Below are 15,393 nucleotides of genomic sequence, written 5' to 3'. Positions count from 1 at the left end.
GGGGATGGAAGCTCATAACCGAGGCATCGTCCTGGCGGAATCGGACTGTGACCTCCTTGATCGATGGGTCCATGTTCACACCACTGAGCCACGCCGCCAGGCCCAGCCTGAGTTTTTCACATGCCTCAAGTGTTTCTAATGAGCAGCCAAGGTTGAAAACTATTGAAATACAGAGTGGGAAGCTGGTGCTAATACAGTTATAGTTCTGCTGTTAAAAGTGAATACTTGTGCCCTAGCTGGCTTAGCTCAGTGGATAGAGCGTCAGCCTGCAGACTGAAGGGATCCAGGTTCGATTCCGGTCAAGGGCATATGCTTGGATTGTGGGCTCAGCTGACCAATGATTCTCTTATCATTGATGTTTCTATCTCTCCCTCTCCCTATCTCTCTGAAATCAATAAAAAAATATAAAAATAATAAAAGTGAATACTTGTCTGGTGTTGCTCAGTTGGTTGCACATGGGAACCATCCCCAGTAGGGGCGTGTAGGAGGCAGCCAATCAGTCCTGATGTTTCTCTCCCTCTCCCTTTCTCTCTCTAAAATAAATAAATAAATAAGTGATTACTTAACAGACCCTTTAAAGCTTTTTAAGTTAAATGCCATACAACTTCAGGTGTTGAACATAAGTGTAGTATTACAGTGTATTAAATGTTATAGGGATAGTGTGGAGTGGATGCAGGGAAGAGCACTGTCACATAATGGCAGAGCAGGGCCTTTTGTCCCCAGAGGATGCTACAGCTATTAGGTGAAAGGTTGTGGGATATTCATAGGGCATCAACATATAGCCCCACATATCCATTACAGAGGGAAAACGAACTTTCCAGCTAGAGGTCTGTCATTCACTACTTAACCAAGTGATTAAACTTATCACTAAGAGCCCATTTACAAGCTTTTCAGTCTCTAAAATGCAGGATGAGATCATAGTTCTTACCTTCCCAGTTCTTCCCTGAAGACAGATTCAGTGCAAATCATGGTCCCTAACACATAAAAAACATTCAGTGACTTTAAGCTTTTCTGGTGGCTATTTGATTTTTCTGTCATAATAGCTAAGAAGAATAAGATTTCAATCAGTGTCTGCCAATAGATGTTGACTTAAACTGAGACAGGACTGAATTTAAAAGATAGGAAGGAATGATTGATTTGAAGCTTTCAAATCCCTAAATAAAGTAATATACTTTAGAAAAAATATTTTTTATTGCTTTTAGGAAAAAAAAATTAAAAGTTTGAAACGAGTAATTAACTCAATAAAAATAATTTTATAATAAAGCATAGAAAAGCAATCTATTTGATCATGTGATTCCTAATGTAAATCCCAGCACCACTATCAATTGACCATTTTCAATGTAATTTAGACTTGCATATGATATAAACATAGTTTTAAAATGTTTTATTAAATTGTTTCACTACTGCTTGGCTGGCGTGGCTCAGTGGTTGAGCATCGACCTATGTACCAGGAAGTCATAGTTTGATTCCTGATCAGGGTGCATGCCCGGGTTGTGCGCTCGATCCCCAGTAGGGGGCGTGCAGGAGGCAGCCGATCAATGATTCTCATCATTGATGTTTTTGTCTCTTCCTCTCCTTCCCTCTCTGAAATCAATAAATTGTTTCACTACTAACACAAAGGTTCATTTGGATGATTTCATGAACTTGTAGCACTGTTAACCTGGTATGTGGACCAAACATCTCTAAGGCACCATTTCTCCAAGTCTCTCTGGAGAACATTCACCCTGAGAGATGCTGTCCGCAGAGTGGGTTCGCTGGCTATACTTTGAAAAGTACTGCATACAATAGTCCTTGCAAAGAGTCATAATTCACATTATGAAAAGCTCTGAAATCTTACAGGAAAGAAACCTGTTTACTTGTGTGCAACATAAGAGCTCCAATTTCAGGAGCACCAGGCTGCTCTTTAATAGCCTGGAAAAACCATGTGGGGGATCAGAGGAGAAGGACGTAGCCTTTATTTTTTTAAAAATATATTTTTATTGATTTCAGAGAGGAAGGGAGAAGGAGAGATAAAAACATCAATGATGAGAGAGAATCATCAATTGGCTGCCTCCTGCACGCCCCCTACTGGGGATCGAGCCTGCATCCTGGGCATGTGCCCTGACTGGGAATCAAACCTTGATCTCCTGGTTCATAGGTCAACACTCAACCACTGAGCCATGCCGGCAGCCAGGACATAGCCTTTATTACTTGCACATGGGGAAGACCCAATGGCTGCCTGTTGGGTAAGTTTCCCAACCCTGCCAGGGTCAGGCGGGGGCTTATTTAGCAGAGGGGAGGGGGGTGCCATGCTTGGAATAGCTTGAGTGCAGGCCAAGGACAAACAGGGTCTGCCGAGACTTGTTGGCCGTCAAGGACGTGGGAAGACACCTGGGTCTGTGCTGCTCTGTTTCTTGTGGCCACCAGCCAGGCAAACAATGTTGAACTGACTGGGGGCAGGGCGGAGGGAATTGTGCTATAGCCTTGCGTGACCCCACACTGGGTCTAACCTAGCATGCCCCAGACATATCTGAACACAGAATTCTTTTCCCCCTATTATAGCAATTCCTAGAAACACTTTGGGGAATGGTGCTTTAAAGAACAGTTGGTCTCAGGTAATAATGGTATTTGCACATCAGGGATAGACTATCTCAGTCCATCCACAGCAATGCAGGCGTTGTCTAGCATGCTGGAAGAGGCGAGGAAGGATCCTTGTATGGACTGAATGTTTGTGCACCCCAAAGTTCACATTTGAATTTCTAACCCCCAATGTAATGGTATTTGGCTGTGGGGCCTTTGGAAGGTGATTAGTTCATGGGGTGGAGCCTTCGTGAAGGGTTAATACCCTTATGAAAGAGGCCCCACAGAGCCCCCTCTCCCCTCCCACCACATGAAGACAGTGAGAAGGCAGCCATCTACGAATAAGGAAGCAGGCTCTCGCTGGATACTGAATCTGTGGTTCCTTGGCCTTGGCCTTCCAGCTGCCACAACTGTGAAAAAGAAATGTCTTGTCTGTGGTATTTTGTCATAGCAGCTTGGACTAAGATAGGTGCCTATCAGAATTTGTTTCTGCTCTTACTTAGAAAGTAATCTTTTTCTTTTTTGGTTGGAGGGAAGGGAGGAAAGCAAATGGCCTGTTTGATACTGGCCACCCCCCATCCACTGTAAGAAGTCACTAATAGCCCTAGCCAGTTTGGCTCAGTGGATAGAGTGTCAGCTTGTGGACTGAAGGGTCCCAGGTTTGATTCCGATCAAGAGCATGTACCTCGGTTGTAGGCTCGGTCCCCGGCCCCAGTTGGGACGTGAGTGGGAAGCAACCAATTGATGTGTCTCTCTCACATCCATGTTTCTCTCTTTCTCTGTCTCTCCTACTCTAAAAATCAATGGTAAACATATCCTCAGGTGAGGATTAAACACACACAAACACAAAGAAGTCACTGACAACTGTCAACAGGTTTCCTTTGGCAGCCTTGTATTAATACCAGGACCTGCTGTAATCAGTTTTGATTATAAGAATATAGAGTAGATAAACCACCTAAGAATTCTAATTCAGTTACTGCCTGCCCGACTTCCAGTAAAGTTCTCTCATGATAAATTAGGGGTCATTAAAAAGAAGAATCATTTCTATGCCTTTTCTACCACTCACTCACTATGACATGCCTTCTGGCCAGGCACTGTGATGGGGATGCAAAAGCAGAAAGAAATGCTCTTTCTTGCATTTGGGAAGACACTTTGCTTTAAATTATTGGAAATACTAGAGGCCTGGTGCATGGATTCGCACACCAGTGGGGTCCCTTGGCCTGCGCCCTCTCACAATCTGGGACCCCTCAGGGGATGTTGGACTGCCGGTTTCTGCCAGGCTGAGGGACCCCACTGGTGCAAGAATCTGTGCACCAGGCCTGTTTCTGCCTGATCCCCGAAGGCCAGGCTGAGGGACCCCACCGGTGCATGAATCCATGCACTGGGCCTCTAGTATGCACATAAGATCTTTGGTTAATCTCTCCCCCCGACTTCCCTCTGAGATTCACCAGTCTGTTCCATGTTTCCATGCCTGTGTGTTGAGTGTCTGCCCCCTGGTGGTCAGTGCACATCATAGTTATTGGTTGGTCACTTAGGCTTTTATATATATAGAAAACGGGAATGGGGTTGGGTTAGAGAAACCTTTGAATTTAGCATGTAACCTATCAAAGATGTCACAGGAGAGATGTTTTCACCGAACACTTGGCTACTAGTGATTGAACTCAATCTTCTCCAACCCCTCTCCCCTTCCCCAGAAACTGGGTGTGGGCATGGGGGTGGGGACTAAAAGTTCCAACCCTCTAATCATGTGGTTCCCATGGCAATCGGCCCCCAGCCATGGGTTACCTAGGAGCTTTCCTCATTAAAAGTCACCTCATTAATGTAATAAGACATCTTTCGTATCACTTAGGAAATTCCAAAGGTTTTAGGAGATTTGTGTCTGGAATGGAGACAAAAACCAAATATATATTTCCTGTAAGTGATGATATCACAGTACCAAACCAAAATTTTTTCCACATAACAGGTTTATTTTAGCAGCTCAGTTTTATTACATTCTACATATTTGTTTAATATATTTCTATCTGTTCTGCATAGATGGCATATTTATTAACTTTTATAGTTGACTTTTTCATTTGCTATTTGCTGCTACCTGGCCTGAAGAGTCAGGAGGATAAATAGAACTCGCTTGGTGGAAAGGTGGTGCAGCATTGAACTTCTCCGCAGAACTTTACTTTGATGTGGACTTCAGTGTCAGCTTTTCTTCCTCTTCTTTTTCAAATCCTGAACAGACGAGAGATCTTCCCTTGGGATAGCGAGCACAACACTTACGAAGTTCTTGGATGACAGCCTGACACTTAGATTCCATGTAGTTGTTGGCTGAAAAACAGACAGGCAGAATCTAGTCATGATCTCATAGGACTAAGGCACAGGGAGTTGGGGGGTTAGATCAATGCTTCCCACTCCTTTTTACTTTACTGTATGTACAGACCTGGAAGAAAGAGGATATATTAAAGTCCACGGAATTCTTCCTGATTTAGAGACCAGGAAGAAAAGTATGATTTACAGAGTGGTCAAAAGGTATTTTTCTATATAATTTTCTTTTCTTTTAAAAAATATATGTATTTTTATTGATTTCAGAGAGGGAGAAGGAGAGATAGAAACATCAATGATGAAAAGAGTATCATTGGCCGAAACCGGTTTGGCTCAGTGGATAGAGCGTCGGCCTGCGGACTGAAAGGTCCCAGGTTCGATTCCGGTCAAGGGCATGTACCTGGGTTGCGGGCACATCCCCAGTAGGAGATGTGCAGGAGGCAGCTGGTCGATGTTTCTCTCTCATCGATGTTTCTAACTCTCTATCTCTCTCCCTTCCTCTCTGTAAAAAAAATCAATAAAATACATAAAAAAAAAAAAGAGTATCATTGATCGGCTGCCTCCTGCACACTCCCCACTGGGGATCAAGCCTAAAACCCGGACATGGTGCCCTGCCCAGGAATCAAACTGTGAGCTTCTGGTTCATAGGTCGACCTCAAAGCTCAACCAACTGGGCTCATTTTCCTTAAGGTTGAGTTAATAGTTCATGTTTCTTGGTCACTAACTCCTTTACAATTTGGTGAATTAGAAAAATGCGCATATGAAAAATGCATTTTGAATACAGTTTAAGGTGGCTACTAGAAGCTTCCCTACCAAGTCTATGCATCAGAGGTTTGAAACTGCAGCCTCAGAGTCAACCCTTTTTTACAGTTGTGCGCTAATAATGGTTTTTACATTTTTAAAGGGTTGTAATTTGCCTCTCCTCCTTCCCTCTCTCTCTCCAACAAAGACCTCCTGGCCTCCAAAGCCTAAACTATTTCCTGTTTGGACCTTTATAGAAAACATTTGCAGACCCGGCTATACATAGATCCTAAGTCAAGGAGGACTTGACCTAACGGTTCTAAATCAGCTTCAATTGACTTGAGTCCCTCGATACTAAATTGGGGTGCATGGGAGTTAGCCTGTGATAGGAAAGACAATTCTGACCACCCAGAGTATAGTGGAGTTGCTGAGTCCAGGCTTGTAGCCAGATCAGTGGGATTCAAACCCTCACTGTACCCCTTACTAGTTGTGTGACCCTGGGCAAGTTATGTAACTTCTGTGTTGATTTCCACATCTGTAAAATGGAGGTCATGGTAACATCTACCTCATGGATGAAATGATCAAATGACTTAATATGGTTAAAGCCCTTTTGGCTGTAACTGTCATCCAGGGAATGATTAATTCGAACTCTTAGTCCTTCCAGCCCTCAATCCTCCCACACTGTGGCAAGGGGTATAACTAGTTCTAACTTGATTCTTGTTCTCCTTAAGTCAGTAGTTCTCAACCTTCCTAATGCCTCGACCCTTTAATACGGTTCCTCATGTTGTGGTGACCCCCAACCATAAAATTATTTCCGTTGCTACTTCATAACTGTAATTTTGCTACTGTTATGAATCGTAATGTAAATATCTGATATGCAGGATGTATTTTCATTGTTACCAATTGAACATAATTAAAGCAGAGTGATTAATCACAAAAACAATATGTAATTATATATTCAATATGTGTTTTCCGATGGTCTTAGGCGACCCCTGTGAAAGGGTCGTTCGACTCTCAAAGGGGTTGCGACCCACAGGTTGAGAACCGCTGCCCTAAGTCATGGGTTGCTAGTTCAAATCAGTTAATTTATTTGGAAGAAATTAATTGTGAAAAAGATTTTTCATTTTTCTTAAATTTGGAGAAAGGGATGAATAAAATGGCATTGTTATACATAAACACTTTAGATTAAAAGATTTTACAGATAATATTGCTTACATCATAAAATGGAAAGTTCAAGAATAAAAGAAAATATACAAACAAGGATTTTCTTTGATGTTGAGTCTTTGGGGGAACTCAACATTTTCCCTTCCTACCTTTCTCTATTTTCATGGGTATCCATCTCTATTATTGTACTTTAACAATGGGAAAATGATCAAACAGTCAGTTTTCAAATTCACATCGTCTTGCTGCTTTTTTTCATTTGTTCTGCCAATAATCATTTACTGATTTAAAAAAAAGAAATCCTCTGGCATTTGTTCAAACATATTGGCTGATTTAAAACCAAATGGACAAATCACATCACATAGACTTTAGTTGAAATTCACTTTTGCCTTTAAAAGTTAGTTGCTAAGTTTGGCAGCCTGAATTCCAATTGTATTTTCAACACCCACCCCCCCATTCTAACCTGACTGCTTTTAAAAAGTGAGTTATTAGGCAGTTAAGTATAATCAACCTATTTTAAAACTAGTCTTTTTTTTAAGGATTTTGCTCAGCTTCGTAATTCTCAACTCTGCCTGCACATTAAAATCACCTGGTCAGCTTCTTAGGTCCCTCTGCCCAGACTCCACTCACTGGAAGTCTGATTTCATTGTTCTAGGCAAGTTTTTAAAGCTTCCCATGTGATTTTACTATACACCCAAGATTGTAAACCACAAGCTTAGATCACATCACTTTTTATTTTCTATATCTTCAATTGTACAGTGAGAAAGATCTTCAGGCTAAAATAATTACAGAAATATTCTATTCTGAGAGGAGTTAATACAGTTTGCTGATAAAAAGAACAATTGGTCTCTTGTAGTTGGTTCATAGATAAAGTGGAAACTATGTAAAAAGCATTGAACATAGTACCTTGTAAACATTTCTGTATTTCACAGGCTTGTTTCTGGCACGGATCCTTCTGCAGCATATCCAGTAAACTAAAATAAGAAAAATGATTTTTATTTTGTCTTTTATTTATAAGGACTTTAAAGCCCCTCTAGAAGAAATTTTCTTCAGAGACAAGCAGTATGCCCTTCCAATTGTTGGAAGACTATTACACTGAAAAATACTCTTCCCATTCATAGGATGAATCAACTGTATTTTTTATAATATCCATTTCATTTGATTCGAAAGATATAAGTAGCTTTACATGGGGAAAAGACCCTTGAATTCAATAAATTCATCCTGAATATTGTAAACCAATGTTGGGCTAGAGGAGCCGACGCCGCAGCCTGAGGGACCTGCCCACTGCCCACTCTGTCATTGACAAAACTACCCTTGGCAATGATCAAGCTCCTTGAGCCTTTCCCCTTATTATTAATGTGTAAACTGGGGATCATACCTACCTCAAAGCATTGGTGGAAGAATTAAAAGTATACGAAGTGCATAGAATAGTGCCTGGAAGGCAGTAAGGACTCGCTACGTGGTAGCTATTGTTCCTGAGGTTTTTAAAAAGCAAAACTAAGGGGTTTTTTTGCATATAAACTATTATAACTATTTTAACTCAGGAAATTATCAGGCAGTAAATGGTTTCTTAGGGATCAGCAATATTTGGCCCTGAGATAAATGCTAGTTTAGCAGCTAAAAATTTTTTTTGAACTCTTACAGAAAAGACTTATTTAAAATATCTGTAACCAGAGAATAATCTTAAGTGCCCACTATTTTGATTATTAGCAACATCTAAGAATTTGAAGACACAATTTCAGAAAGAAAAAGGGCCAGGAGCCTTTGTAGCTAATTTCATTAATGCAAATAACCTCTTTTTTCCCTTAGAGCTCCCTAAATTCTTAGTAGATCCAAGTTAGGTCAGTACTGGGATGGGAAACACTGGAGCAAAACCCAAGATATTTACAGGATGGGAGAAGGAAAGGCAGGTGAATTGCTGCAGGGCAAAGAAACGACCAATAGATGTTGATGCTGCTAGGAGCTGCTCTCTTCTCTCTAAATCAGTACCAAGTCCTTGGTGATCAGAGCATCTGTTGTGTAGCAGGTGCTGACTTTTGTGGGATTCATCAGATCCCAGTTCCGGCTGATGATGTCCATTAAAGGTTCTATGGCAATTTCCAAAGGAGTCAATTTCAAGTTACGAATCCTGACTAAGTGCTTTTGTTGACTCGCTTTCTGCCTGTGTAACCCCCTCTCTGCAGTTCCACGTGCGGTGTTCTTCATGACCCTTCCTAAACTTCTGTGTTCTTGAGCAGTTTTTCAACCCACTCCCTCCCCCAGGCCCACAGGTGGGTGCACTGCAGTGGTGGATGAAGTGATTGCCATATACTGAACAGAACAGAGGAGCATGTCTTCCTAGAATCCCAGCACCTGGAAAAAAATAGATCATTAAAATCACCACAACCGAACAGAGTGAAAAAGAAGAGAGAGAGACAGTGGAGAAACAAAAATACATACCAGGTTAATCATCAGGCAAAAGCTTAAGCAACAGCTCCTGTACTCCCCTGACCTGTCAGAAAAAGAAAAGTTTATAGAGTACTCTGTTATAAGAGTCCCAATAGGATGGAAAATGATTAAGCAACATGTGTACCATTAAATGATGCTGGATCTGCCACAAGCGAGAGTTGTTATCCATGTAGCGCTGCTCAGGGTAGAGTTGCCACATGAGAGGTAGCTGGGAGGTAAGAAGGTGACTTGGCCTAACTGCGTCACCTAAGGGAACCTGAACTTGCTGGATTCGTGCCCTTAGGAAACTCGTCCCCTGAGGGAAAGAAATGATCAAAAATAAAACCAAAGACTTTCAGGATACTGTGACTAGTTAGAAACCAAGTTGATTGAAAGCAAAATCAAAAAAGAAATAAGCAAAACGTAAAGTTACCTGTTCCACGACGGCCACCCACGTGCGCTGGTATTCGTCTCGGTAGATACCCTCTTGGTGAACCCAGAGGCGATCGGGTGGAGCCCCCACATCCTCTCCTGCCATTCTGGGCTTTGAGTTCCAATTCTAGCCCTGCTTTTCTCCACCTAAGCCTGCAGCACCCGTGCACAGGACACAGGTGTGACTTTTTGGGTTTGAATGAACTCACCAGTGAGCCAGGTGACCTGGTACTAGCAACCACCAACCAGAACCAAACTTCATATATGTCTACGTGCACAGTCTAAATAGAACCAAGGCCATCTGAAGCTCCCTGCAAGACACTGAAGTGACACTCAGGCAGAGCCCTGGGTTGACTACAAAGCACTCAAGAATTTAGTTGGGTAAGGAGTTCTGTGGAAATGTAGGACTAGCATTACAGGAAGCTGGGCAGTGGTCTCAAGTTTGCATTCACAAAGCAGTATCTGACGAAGTGTAGTTAGCAACAGAATATGCGTAGGAGTGTGCCTAAGGACACACTTATTTGGGCAGGAATGCGTTATGAAAGGCAGATGAACGCCCCATTCCCCATGTAAAAGCAGTTTTCCTTTTAAAAGGTAAGACTGAGAAGGTGAATCATGTGCATGGCTTTCTAAATTGAAATGAAAAGTTTGTTTTCAGAGCAAACGACCTATTTATCAGTTTACTTAGAAAGGTATCGCAGCCGGGCATTTCCGGAAGGGGGTATGCGTATTAGGGAGAATATTTAAGGTAGCTTCCTGGAATTTCTGAGCTGCAAGAGGCTTTGGGACCATGGCGATTTGGAGCTGAGAGAAAATGATTATTATCCACCTAGGTCCTTGTTTCATCTTAGTAATGCTTTTCAGGATGTCACAGGAGTGCATTTTTCCATACAAGTGTGGGTTTAAATTATGATTTCCTGAGTCGGAAACCCAGAAAAGTCCCTCTGCCCTTCGAGAGGTATAAAGGAATCCCACCTCCTAGACCAACTCTTCACACGGGGCAAACTGGGCTCGAAACCCATACATCCTCTGCCCAGCCCTGGATCTCACTTCAGGGCCTCACAATAACTTCGCCTGCACTTTGCATTTTGTACCGCACAGTTTTCACTGTGTTTCTACTTTTGGCAGAGCACAGGCACAACATTGGGGGATCTCCCCACAAAACACAGGCCTCCTATTCCAATTGGGTTGCCATTAGGTGGGAAAGGAACTCCAGCACAGCTTGGGAAGTTGTTAAACCCTCCAGTGAGACTGTCCAGAGCAAATGAGATGCCAGAACACAGAATGAAGCAGCCCAGGACAAAGTGAGCCAGAAAGGATTAATTGAGCTAAACCAAGCCCTTTGTTCAGAACAATAATCTGAGTCTGATTTTTTTCTAAACACTGTTAGTTTACCTTCCCTTAAAAGGAAAGTAGAAAATATCTTTTATAGATTTAAGGAAGGGTCTGATTTTAGTGAATAATTTAAGAACATCATAGTTGCTTTGCCCAGTGTACTCTGACTGAGTCCATTGTCAGCTCCTGTCTTATAGGGCTCTTTCATTTCAAATTTCCTGTCTTACATGGTTCCCTCATTTCAAATTCACCTAAAGTGAAACCCCTTCTCCTTAACCAAATTCTGATTTCTCTCAATGGCAACACCACCCCTCCTGTTCCTGCAGAAATTTACTAGTTGTCTTGAACCCCTTCATCTGCTTCAGTTGCTACATGCTATCTGTCACCAATTCTAGGAAGAACCACTACCACTGTATTTGAGATAAACTTTCTCCCAAACACCGGCTAATTTTAGCTCTATATCCTTGATTTTGCTCTCCACTTGCCTAAAATGCCTCCTCGGGCCTCTCTACCTCAGTACTACTATGGCCGAGTGCAAGTGTCTGCCTTTTCCATGAAAACTTCTTGCCTCCCTATGACTACTATAGGTTTTATGTCTAAACTCATATTTTAGCCTCTAATTATATATTTCTTTGCATTATTGCTCTGCTTATTTCACAAGTCCTGGCTCTCCCCAAATGCAGTACTTTAAGCTCTTCAGTAGCACGAATGATACAGTACTGGGCACCCCAAGTCTCAAATACTAGTCAAATAGATAATCATTGTTCTGCCTCTCCTCTTCCCCGGGGCTTTGGAAAGGAGTGATATAAACAAAAACCCAGTAAATGCTAATGTCAAAAGAAAATATATTAAAGTCTGGATTTCAAGTACACAAGAAGTAAGTGTGGCTACTTTTTTTTTTTTTAAAGTAGAAACCGAGTGTTAATGGGTTTCAGTACCATCTCAACTTCACAGATAGGTCGTAGCAACAACCAACATTATTGACATTTAAATTTGTTTTGGAAAGCGAAATTTTACTGGTTACACTGACGTGAAAAGGAAATAATTCCAGTGGGCAAACAAATTGGAGATGATGATCTGAGTTACTATGAATCACTACAAAGAGGCCTATGAGTCATTACAAAATATGCTCGAAACGCAGCATGATGTGCTGTTGAGACCCAAAGGCCAATGTGCTGGGCTTTAGCATACGACTCTGGACTTGCTTATGCTACTTACTACTCAAAGAGCATGAAGGCCCAGTAAAAGGCGACTGTAGTGATCAAGGGACTGAGAAGCCATCATGTGAACATTAACCAACATCCTCAGCAGAGAACCGCAAAAGCAAAGGCTGAGTGAGAGGGATTAAGATCAAAGCCCACAAAATCACAGGTTGTATGAATGGGACACCATTTCTCTAAATGTGATTCTTGGAACACGTGCCCCTAACTTTTTCCTTGGTCAAATAAATTTGGGAATCTGATAGCGTCATAAAGCATGTTAACACATGTAAAAGCTCTGGCGAGTTATGTAGTAAAGAAACTTTATTTCGTTTAACATTTCCCAAATTTATTTGACTAGAGAGCATTTCTCTGCACATAAGACTTGCTCACAAAATTCAGGACCCCTTGAACTAGGATAAATCTCTTAAAACCTCAAGATAAGCTTAGGTAAAAGGTGCACTACAATACACAGAAAACTTGTTCCACTCAACTCAAGGAATACTGCCAGCTGCAAATTCAAATACATTTAAAAAGTGTTTATATAGCTTTATCATCCATGAAGGCACTAAAAGAGATTGTCCCCATGGGGGTCACCTTAATGCCACAATCAGAGACCACACTGGCCTAGAGAGACTATTTATTAATAAGGGGTTCTGTAAATTAATTGTTTTAAATGGATGATATAAAATATAGAAGGCTTCCTTAGGTAGTAATCTAAGTAAAACCATTATTTTTCCTTTGCAGAATAAATTATTTTGTGTCTTTAAAAAAAAGGATAGTTTGCTTTATTTTCCAGGTGTTTTAACAGTTTTTAAACATTAATCAGTTAAATACACTTATTTCATTTGAAATCAATTAATGAACTCATCCAATTATAATGGATGAGGATACCAAGAACATATATACCTGGAATCAGACTGGCCTGTGTATAAATCCTGGTTTTGCCACTTACTAGCTGTGTGACCTCAGTTAAATTTTCTACACTTGTTTTCTGATTTGTAAAATGAGAATTAAAGAACGTATTGATTAGAATAGTCAGCAATTATTTAGCACTTCCTATGTGTTTCATATACATTGACACTTTTAATTTTCATAATCACCTGATTAGATTAATACTATCCCCCCCCCCCACACACTTAAAGATGAGGGAAGTAGCCCTGGTCCGGTGGGCAGCAGGTTCGATTCCTGGTCAGGGCACATACCCAGGTTGTGGGTTCGGTCCCAGGTTGGGGCGCACACAGGAGGCAACCAAATGATGTTTCTCTCTCTCTCAAATCAATAAAAACATATCCTCAGGTGAGGGTTATTAAAAAAAAAAAGATAAGAGAAGGCACAGAGAAGTTAGGTAACTTGCTTGAGGCCACACTGCTAGGAAGTTGCAGAGCCGGATTCCAATTGGGGCGGGCAGCTTACACAAAGTCTGTAAGTGCTTAGTAGATCATCTAGCACAGCGGTTCTCAACCTGTGGGTCGCGACCCCTTTGGCGGTCGAACGACCCTTTCCCAGGGGTCGCCTAAGACCATCCTGCATATCAGATATTTACATGACTATTCATAACAGTAGCAACATTACAGTTATGAAGTAGCAACGAAAATAATTTTATGGTTGGGTCACAACATGAGGAAATGTATTTAAAGGGCCAGAAGGTTGAGAACCACTGGGCTAGCACCTATTACGCTTGCCATACATGTTATTAAACGTTTAGGGCTATAAAATGAAGCCATGAGCATTATAAAAGTTAGAGAATGCCATTCTAGATTATGAGATTAACATCAACAAACAAAGGGTTTTTTTTTCTTTTTGAAGGTGCCTAAAGACAATTTATAAACTCAAAATATCCCATCACTGCACATAATCACAGCCACTCTTGCCCCATCAGGGCAGAGCATACTTACAAAGGAAAAGTAATTGAAAATATGTGGTGCAAAATCGAAACTTAAGCGAAAATTCACGTGGGTCCAATGTAATTGCACACTTGAAATTTCTCCCGAGCTTCATCATTATCAAAATGAATCACGGAAAGTTGTGCCATGTGATCCTGAAGCATTAGGTAAAAATGGAGGTTGCTGGCATACATACCACAGATAGTTCTACTGGATGAGGGCCCTATCTGTGGAAAGACGTGGGTTGGAACTGACTAGGGAGAAAAGAGCAAAGCATCAACACCTCTTCAGGTAGCACCTTGGGAATGTTCCCTTTCCAGTACTGCCATGTCTACCTGGCTTCCCAACTCCACAGCGAATAGATAGAAAGCGAGATCAAACAAACAGAAACACCGATGGGCTGTGGAGCTGGCTCGGCATAGATTTTTCTTTGATTTTTGAAGCGTTCCCCAAATCCCCTGTAATTCCTAACCTTGGGAGTTGAAAGATCGCTACTTTCAACCCATGGCACATTTGGCATACGGCGAAAGAAAATTACTTTTACCTATAATTTCACCATGTCTGAGAGCGGCCAGACAAGGGAACCGAGGAAATTCGTAGAGGGGATAACTACTGTGATACACCCGACCTTGAATAAAACCTGAAGTCCCCCATTCCCCTTCCCTAGAACAAATAGTTAACATTCTTTGCAGAGAGTAGCAGCAGCCAAGTTTGAGAGTGATACTTTTTCAGATACAGTATAGCACTGTTTCTGCAAGAGGTTACTCACATGAATATAATGTTTCTTGGGCTAATTAATCCGCCTCGAGATCAGCGAGGCTAAAACTTCCAGGTCCCCCACCTCGGGTCAGTCAAGCGGGGATCAGGACGTCAGCCAGGGGCGAGCAGAGGGGCATCTGGGGCCGAGGTCACCCGAACCGAAGTTTCCAGGCAAGGGCCGGCAAGCGGAAGTGGTCCAGGGAAGAGTGGGACAAAATTCAGGGGCCGCAACTTGGAAACAAAACGAAATAAAACCTTAACTATCTTAGGACGGAATTTCCCAAAGAGCGTCCCACTGGCTCGAGAGGCTGGCCCGCGCGGCGGAGCTGCCTCAGGGTTGTCCCTGGAGCGTGTAGGCCGCGTCAGCGGGCGGGCAAAATGGGCGCCGGCGCTCCCGAGGCGCCTGCCCCGCAGCCCGGCCCCGTTCAAAAAACGGGCCCCCCCTGGGGCCCTTGGGGAACCCGTCTCCCAGCCGGCCCTTGGTCCCGGGCCTCCCGGGTTAAAACCTTTTCCCGGGGGGGGGACAAAGGCCTTTTTCGCCCGGGGGGCCCCCGCCTTCCCAATAAGCGGGGGGGGGGTTTTCC

At 42.4% G+C, this 15,393-nt stretch overlaps 2 protein-coding genes across 5 annotated transcripts; both read right to left on the bottom strand.

Annotated features, from left to right (window-relative positions):
- Nucleotides 1–4,505: 4,505 nt before the first annotated feature.
- On the bottom strand, nt 4,506–14,977 carry CMC4 (C-X9-C motif containing 4). Of its 4 annotated transcripts, none has more exons than XM_006096180.3 (3): nt 14,820–14,977; nt 7,678–7,745; nt 4,506–4,875 (listed from the first exon to the last, which is right to left on the bottom strand). In XM_006096180.3, the coding sequence occupies exons 2-3, from the start codon at nt 7,733–7,735 to the stop codon at nt 4,727–4,729; spliced, it is 207 nt and encodes a 68-aa protein (XP_006096242.1). In that variant the 5' UTR covers nt 7,736–7,745; nt 14,820–14,977; the 3' UTR covers nt 4,506–4,726. The 4 variants fall into 4 exon arrangements, with proteins under 4 accessions (XP_006096242.1, XP_006096244.1, XP_006096243.1 ...); XM_006096182.3 differs by lacking the exon at nt 14,820–14,977 and adding an exon at nt 8,761–8,881; XM_006096181.3 differs by lacking the exon at nt 14,820–14,977 and adding an exon at nt 8,660–8,821.
- MTCP1 (mature T cell proliferation 1) lies at nt 8,977–14,958 on the bottom strand. Its single transcript, XM_006096179.3, has 5 exons — nt 14,820–14,958; nt 9,632–9,783; nt 9,344–9,514; nt 9,211–9,262; nt 8,977–9,123 (listed from the first exon to the last, which is right to left on the bottom strand). The coding sequence occupies exons 2-4, from the start codon at nt 9,734–9,736 to the stop codon at nt 9,215–9,217; spliced, it is 324 nt and encodes a 107-aa protein (XP_006096241.1). The 5' UTR covers nt 9,737–9,783; nt 14,820–14,958; the 3' UTR covers nt 8,977–9,123; nt 9,211–9,214.
- Nucleotides 14,978–15,393: the final 416 nt, after the last annotated feature.

Source organism: Myotis lucifugus, unplaced genomic scaffold (genome assembly GCF_000147115.1).
Source record: "Myotis lucifugus unplaced genomic scaffold, Myoluc2.0 scaffold_169, whole genome shotgun sequence".
NCBI classification, from domain to species: domain Eukaryota; kingdom Metazoa; phylum Chordata; class Mammalia; order Chiroptera; family Vespertilionidae; genus Myotis; species Myotis lucifugus.
The sequence above is the reverse complement of the archived record's forward strand: the minus strand, read 5'-3'. Positions and strand labels throughout refer to the sequence as shown.

What these genes read in the sequence shown, in the direction of transcription:
- CMC4 (XM_023759989.1), bottom strand. Translation starts at nt 8,287, where the DNA reads ATGCAAAAAAACCCCTTAGTTTTGCTTTTTAAAAACCTCAGGAACAAT. An exon ending in TCTTCCACCAATGCTTTGAG is followed by an intron (nt 7,746 to 8,153) that starts GTAGGTATGATC and finishes TTCTTATTTTAG; the next exon opens with TTTACTGGATATGCTGCAGA. An exon ending in AATACAGAAATGTTTACAAG is followed by an intron (nt 4,876 to 7,677) that starts GTACTATGTTCA and finishes TCTGTTTTTCAG; the next exon opens with CCAACAACTACATGGAATCT.
- MTCP1 (XM_006096179.3), bottom strand. Translation starts at nt 9,736, where the DNA reads ATGGCAGGAGAGGATGTGGGGGCTCCACCCGATCGCCTCTGGGTTCAC. An exon ending in GGGTGGCCGTCGTGGAACAG is followed by an intron (nt 9,515 to 9,631) that starts GTAACTTTACGT and finishes TCTTTCCCTCAG; the next exon opens with GGGACGAGTTTCCTAAGGGC. An exon ending in AGATCCAGCATCATTTAATG is followed by an intron (nt 9,263 to 9,343) that starts GTACACATGTTG and finishes TTTTTCTGACAG; the next exon opens with GTCAGGGGAGTACAGGAGCT.